Source organism: Bombus flavifrons, unplaced genomic scaffold (assembly GCF_040668555.2).
Source record: "Bombus flavifrons isolate JBK064 unplaced genomic scaffold, iyBomFlav1_principal scaffold0073, whole genome shotgun sequence".
Taxonomy (NCBI): Eukaryota; Metazoa; Arthropoda; class Insecta; order Hymenoptera; family Apidae; genus Bombus; species Bombus flavifrons.
The window spans coordinates 23265-30231 of NW_027184818.1; the positions used below are offsets into that span (position 1 = coordinate 23265).

At 48.2% G+C, this 6967-nt stretch overlaps 1 protein-coding gene across 1 annotated transcript; it reads left to right on the forward strand.

The window, feature by feature from the left end:
* The first annotated feature begins 2135 nt into the window (after positions 1 to 2135).
* On the forward strand, positions 2136 to 6731 carry LOC138189480 (uncharacterized). The gene is made up of 3 exons (XM_069131512.1): positions 2136 to 3153; positions 4494 to 4776; positions 4895 to 6731. The coding sequence occupies exons 1-3, from the start codon at positions 2136 to 2138 to the stop codon at positions 6729 to 6731; spliced, it is 3138 nt and encodes a 1045-aa protein (XP_068987613.1).
* The last annotated feature ends 236 nt before the right edge of the window (positions 6732 to 6967 follow it).

Below are 6967 nucleotides of genomic sequence, written 5' to 3' on the forward strand. Positions count from 1 at the left end.
GAAAAGTGTAAAACAAGACAAACGAAAAAGTGCGTTTAGTTCAAGCGGTGACTGAGTAAGTCTTCAGGGTCGGCGCTGCAGGTATATAAAGTGGGTCCGATTCCCGGCGGAGCCAGAGCATCATCCGTGCTAGACACGTCAACTAGGCAGCTCAGTATAGTCGAACATTAAAATTCGAAATTTTTTCGAAGATTTGTAAAACATGGAGATTTTACAACGCACAAACGATCGGTTCCGAGTAGGAGTTCCTGTCCGGGTAGTTCGAGTCGAATCACTTACCACCATGTGGGTTCGTTTGGTTGGATGTCCGAAGATAACCAAAACACTCAATTTGGAGATGATGGAACATCCCATGGAGTACCTGCCGAAGGCGAAAAGTTTAAGAGCAGGGATGCTAGTCGCCGTGCGAGTAGATTTTAAGGAAGCTAGCGCTAGGGAAAGAGCCATCCTTTTAAAACGGACCATGACTGGCTACATCGTGTTTCTAATCGATTGGGGGTTAGAAAGCGAGCAATGTCTCAGTTCAATACGGCTACTGCCACGGAATTTGGCAAAAATGGCACCGTGGGCTAGAAAAATCGTCCTGCCAGGTATACGAGAACAACCGATCCAAGCGAAGAGACATCGAGTGGCCCAATTCACCATGTTGCGACGGACAGGGAGCCTAGTCAACATCGATCCTTCTCCGGGAGAAGCAATAACTGCAAGGTTGCTGCTGGACCGAGAGCCGGGAGAATCCGCAAGAGATATGGCAGCATACTGGCTGGAGTTGGGATACCTCGATCCCCAATAATCGGTACTCTTGTCACTCTTTTTTTCCTATGTATAATAATCAACGTATGTATAGTTTTGTATGTATGGTTTTGTATATATGTTTTTGTTCGCATGATTGTATGTACAGTTTTATGTGGATATTTGTATATTTCTGTATATATTAGTACTGAATTGTATATTCTTAGTCAGGACTGTTAGTGAATAAAAACTACTGAAAGCTTAGAAACTTGTTAACTCTCTCTTATCCTTCCTTCGAATTCACACAAGATATATGTTACGTCGCCTAAAACATCGGCGCTGCAGCTCTCGCGACCGTGCAGCCGACGGCCTGCGTAACGTCATTTCATACCTCAATAAACCTAAGGACCCACCATAACTTGTCTGTTTCTTTGTATTGTGTCAATATGGGTCTTCAGGCGATCCGTTGTCTTGAAAGATTTCTTAAGGCTAAAAATATTTTCGACGCACATCTGGTTTTTAGAAAGGTCCTTGGGTTTATTAGGCGCAATTAAAAACATGGAGAAAGCGGGTACGCAACCATTAGGAAAAACCGAATAGCTATCTATTAAAACAGGCTGGGTTTTCCCATGTACAAGGTCATTCATGAACCTCGTCGGTAGGAGGCTTCCGACTCATTCCTTCACGTATCAGCATGGGTCACAACCAATCGACATCGCGGATCGTTGCCCTCACTTTTCCTGACGAACAGCGTGAATAACGAATCCGCGTTCTTCATGCAAAGGGCACACCCACACCGAGCTTTCTTCCGTGCTAGCCTAAGGGCGACAGGTAGTAAGAAAAACAACTCTCCCGTCCACTAACATACGAAATTCGACTGTACGAACCTTGCTCTACTATTCATATCTATCTCATCTTCGTGCGACAAGTTGTTATCGACGATTTATATCTACTCAACAGTGTAGTTTAAGTGTTGGAAATATATATTTTATAATTCTGTGAATCACAGTGTTATATAAACTTAATCACCCCTATTATCCTAACGGAAATCAGGGGATCGATCAACTCGTGGTGTCGACTAGTATAATCGTAACGGGAATTTACGACTCCCGTTGACGTCTCTCCTCGCGATTGCGTCTCCCCGCGATTGGTCGAAATTACATGGTCCTTCGAGCCGGATTTCGCGCCATTAAAAAGTGCACTGACGAGTGACTATACAGAGTCACGTGAAATCCACATTCCAACGACTTAGGCAACTAACCAAAGGAGCTGCCCTCGGAAAGGAACTCCTTCCTCGCTCAGCACATACGCGAGCCGACACCGCACTGTAACGAGTAGCTACCGATTCCTAGATCAACGTCCATTTGATTAAGGTAAACTCGTTCCTACCATTGAACTCAAATATGGCTCAAGCTGAACCGATCAGCACGTTGCGGCGTAGACGAAGTGCCTTAGTCAGCCGATTTGCAACCACGAAGCGTCAACTCGAGGAATATGAAGCGTCTGGACGGGTAGACAAATACTACCTAATAGCTTGCCGTAATTCGTTCGACGAAAATTGGCGAAAAATCAGCGCGGTGCAAGAGGAATTAGAAGCGTTAGATGAGGGGGAAATCGCTCGTGCAGATTCTTTATTGCGTGAGCATCATAAGATTGAAGTACAGATCCTGGACCTCTTCGACCGACTACCATCAACAACCCCTTCGCCAACAAAGACCCGCGATCCATGCGTGAAACCTGAGACGACACCAATCACTTTGCCAGAGGTCCGTTTGCCTCAATTCGACGGTGCCCTCGAGAACTGGACTTATTTCTACGACACGTTCTCATCCACAGTGGATCGGAATGAAAACTTAACAAACGTCCAAAAGTTCCAACATCTACGTTCATCTATAACTGGACGGGCCGCACGGAGCATACAATCCTTAGAACTCACAGAGGCCAACTATCCCATCGCGCTCAACACACTGAAGGAGAAATTTAATTGTGCCCTCCGGATCTGTATGCGTCATTGGGAATTACTGCGCAGTTATCCCGAAATAAAAAGGGAAACTCCAGAAGCCATTGAGGACTTGCTGGAAACCGTCAGCGTAAGTTTGAAAGCGCTCGAAAAGTTAGGACAGCCTGTAACATCAGATGTAGTGATTATTGAGTTGCTTGCGTCGAAATTACCTTCGTCCAGCATGCGTAAATTGCAACGCACGTTGCCAAACCAAGACGTGCCTTCCTATCAACATCTGATGGACTTTCTGAAAACACGGGCAAACGGTAATCAGCTCCTTTCTAAATCAAAGGAAACTAAAAGGTCAACCCACAAACAACATCGTCATCGACAAAACATACCGCGTGGCCGAACCTTTGCCACAACCAGCAAGACATTAGTGTGCCCGACCTGCAGCGGACCCCACGTACTCAGACATTGTAAGGTCTTCAAAGCCAAATCGGCTGTAGAACGCTTTCAAATCGTAAAAGGGGCAGCGTTATGTATAAACTGCCTAGGCAGCGGACATTCGCTGACACAGTGTACAGCGAGTTCGTGTCATATCTGCGGGCAACGATACAACACCTACCTACACCGAGAGCAAACGCAGATCATTTCACGTTCGTCGAGTAGTCAGTCATCTAGCGGTCGATCGTCCAGCAATCGGTCGTCCAGCAATCGGTCGTCAAGCAGTCGGTCGTCTAGCGGTCGGTCATCGAGCGGTCGGTAGTCGAGCAATCGTTCATCGAGCGGTCGGTCGCCGGGCAGTCGTTCATCGCACAAACGATCTTCTAAGCGACAATCCCCACCTGGATCATCGAAGTCGCGTTCGTATCACAAGTCGAGACGGACATGTAGTGTGGTTCCTGGTGTCGGGTGCTTTCCTGAGATATAGAATCATATACAGCGCCCGGGCATCCCCAGAGCCATCGGAGTTGGGATACGCCCAACCAGCGCATATGGTACCGAGTACCTATGTTACCTCGATTAGTTAGGCCTGCAGGGGCTTTCACTCGTCTCAGGTGAAACGGGGCTTTTTCCGAGCCCTACCGTCTTCTCGGGACGGTATCCGGAGCAGGTGGGACGCTGCTCACCCGCCGAAGGCCTTTCGGGGGAACCATGTCCCCCTTAAATCGGCCCTCTTGCCAGCATTTGGCCACAACCACTGCCACCACGAGTCCATACCCATAATTGGCCGAGCCGAGGGCTCGCTACACCCTCAGGGCTAACGCTCGGCCGCCCGTGGTACCATTCTTAGTCAATGGTGGGACTGTTCTTTGTGGATGTACCGCCACGTCTCTGCTGCACGGCTATCCTGCTAACCGTCCTCGACAGACCCAGATGAGACTCACGTAAGCGGGAGTTGAGGAAATGTACCTCGGCGGCTCTCCCGACGGTCTCGCCCTTCGCTTCAGGATCGTGGGTGCGCTACTACCCAAGGCTCCGTGGTTAAGACTTAGTCTTACACCACGGCAACCTTCCTTGCGGTGTACATAGAGGACTCACGTAAGCGGGACGCTTGTCCCGACGGTCCTCCCTGGCTGCGGGAACGTGGGTTTGCCAGCCCCCATAGAATCTTCCCGGAAGCATACATATTCGGCTCCTAAAGACTCGAAAGTTCCTGAGTCAAGCTCCCCACGGACCAAGGGCACCGCCATACACACCTTGTCCAAGTCCCAACCAGAGCAAAACTGACTAGCTAAACAGACTACAGAAAGGTGGACCGTATTGGAAAATACATCTCCAAACGGCATACTACATCATGATCTACTGGTCACAGCACAGATCGATGTGCTAGACAAAAGGGCCTCACCAATCCGAGCCAGAGCTTTGCTAGATACCGGATCTAGTATGAATTTCATGACTGAGAAATTCGCAAAATCCCTCGGTATGAAACGAAGGAGATGTTCGGTTCCAATCGGCACCCTCGATGACTTGACTACAATTGCCAAGAGCCAGATCACGGCCACCATTGTTTCTGTGGATGGCAAATATGAACGTATAGTAACGTTCTTAATAATCCCAACAATATCGGCAGTCGTTCCAGATCAACCAATCGATAGGTCTGTCATCCAGCTACCCAAAAATCTAAGATTAACCGACCCAGCATTTCATCGACCAGGCCCGATCGACATATTATTAAGTTCGGGACCAACCTTAGCATCCTTTTGCGTCGGGCAGATCAAAATATCCCAAATCCACCGATACGGAGTTGTGTTTGCAAAAGACTCGATTCGGTTGGGTTATCGGGGGGAGCCCGCCAGCTCACGCGGGTATCCACTCCTTTCACGTCACCACCACCGACATACAAGCGGATCTCGCACGTTTTTGGGAAATCGATGAGGGACCACCTACCACGCATTTCTCAGAGGCGGAATTACAATGTGAGGAGCATTTCCGCAACCATGTCCAACGCAACAAGGAAGGGCGATACGTCGTCGCCCTGCCATTCAACGAGAAGCTTCCCACGCTGGGGACGTCAAGGTCCGTTGCCATGAGTAGACTCGCCTCGCTCCATCGCCGATTCCAACGCGACAAGCAATTCGAAGCCGCGTATAGTGCGGCGATCCAAGAGTATCTAGACTTGGGTCACATGACGAAGATCACGCCTGACCTTACCACAACCAACGGTTATTATTTGCCTCATCACGGCGTGATAAAGGAATCGAGTGATACTACGAAACTCCGAGTTGTTTTCGACGAATCAGCAATCAGCACTATCGGAGTCTCCCTCAACGACATTCTACATACAGGACCTAAATTACAGGAAGATCTAATTGAAATTCTATTGAGATTCCGGTCCCATCAATATGTTCTAACGGGTGACATTGAGAAGATGTATCGACAAATCCTCGTACGCCCAGAAGATCGTAAATATCAACTGATTCTATGGCGTAATTCCAACGGGGAGGTCGATACCTATCAACTTAACACCATGACGTTCGGACTATCAGCTGCCCCATACTTGGCCCTCCGATGCCTCAAACAATTAGCAGATGACGAAGGACATCGAATCCTGCGAGCAGCAGCGGTTGTGCAGCGCGATTTCTATGTCGACGACGCCCTCACCGGAGCCGACACAAAGGAAGAATTACTATCGGTAATACACGAACTCACAGACCTTCTCAGATCGGCCGGCTTACACATCCGGGAATGGGCATCCAATGACAGGGACATATTGCGAGGACTATCAGAAAGAGATACCAATAGAAGACTACAATTGGGCGAGTCACAGACGTTGAAAACTTTAGGCATCTATTGGGATTCTCAGGAAAACGCAATCCTTTACTCAGTTGAACCCACAGCGACCATCACTCGTGTCACTAAACGATCAATGAGTTCCGTGACAGCCCGAATTTATGATCCACTTGGTTTGCTCGCGCCAGTGATTGTCAAAGCAAAAATATTGCTTCAACGCGTCTGGGCATTAAAACTTGATCGGGATGAATCCCTACCAGCAGAGTTGCATACTGAATGGGATCGATATCATATCCAACTACCCTTGCTTAATGATATTCGGTTCCCTCGTAAAACCATAATCAAGGCAGCTAATCATATACAGTCACACGGCTTCTGCGACGCCATTGAAAAGGCATATGGAGCATGTGTCTATCTACGCAGTACCAATCCGGAGGGACACACACAAAGTCAGATACTCACTGCTCGATCTAAGGTCGCGCCACTGAAATCGTTGACAATCCCACGACTCGAGTTAAGCGGAGCATTACTCCTCGCCTCACTTATGTCCTTGATAAAGAAGTCCCTTACTATAAATGTTTCTCGCATTGTGTATTGGACGGATTCTACTATAGTGCTTCAGTGGATCAAGTCCTCGCCACACACATTGAAAACCTTTGTGGCGAACCGCGTAGCCGAGATCCAGACGAAAACAAACATCGACGATTGGCGTCATGTGCCTACCAACGACAATCCAGCAGATATCATCTCCCGCGGGCAGACTCCCAAGGAATTTCTGCGCCCGACCATCTGGAAAAACGGACCCGAATGGCTCATATAACAAGAGGAAAACTGGCCGATCTCGATCCCCACGCCGCTGGGAGAACTCCCAGAACGAAAGAAGACGATATGCCTAACAACGAGTACCATCGATAATACACTCCTCCATAGATATTCGTCCTGGACAAGACTAATAAGAGTCGTCACTTGGTGTCTTCGATGGAGATATAAACAGAACCGATCCTCCCATCTAACAACAGACGAATTAACCACCGCACACAATAAATTGATAAAGGT

Coding starts and splice junctions, on each gene's coding strand:
- LOC138189480 (XM_069131512.1), top strand. CDS start 2,136: ATGGCTCAAGCTGAACCGATCAGCACGTTGCGGCGTAGACGAAGTGCC. Junction 3,154..4,493: donor ACCCCACGTACTCAGACATT/GTAAGGTCTTCA, acceptor TACTGGTCACAG/CACAGATCGATGTGCTAGAC. Junction 4,777..4,894: donor CCAGATCAACCAATCGATAG/GTCTGTCATCCA, acceptor TGCGTCGGGCAG/ATCAAAATATCCCAAATCCA.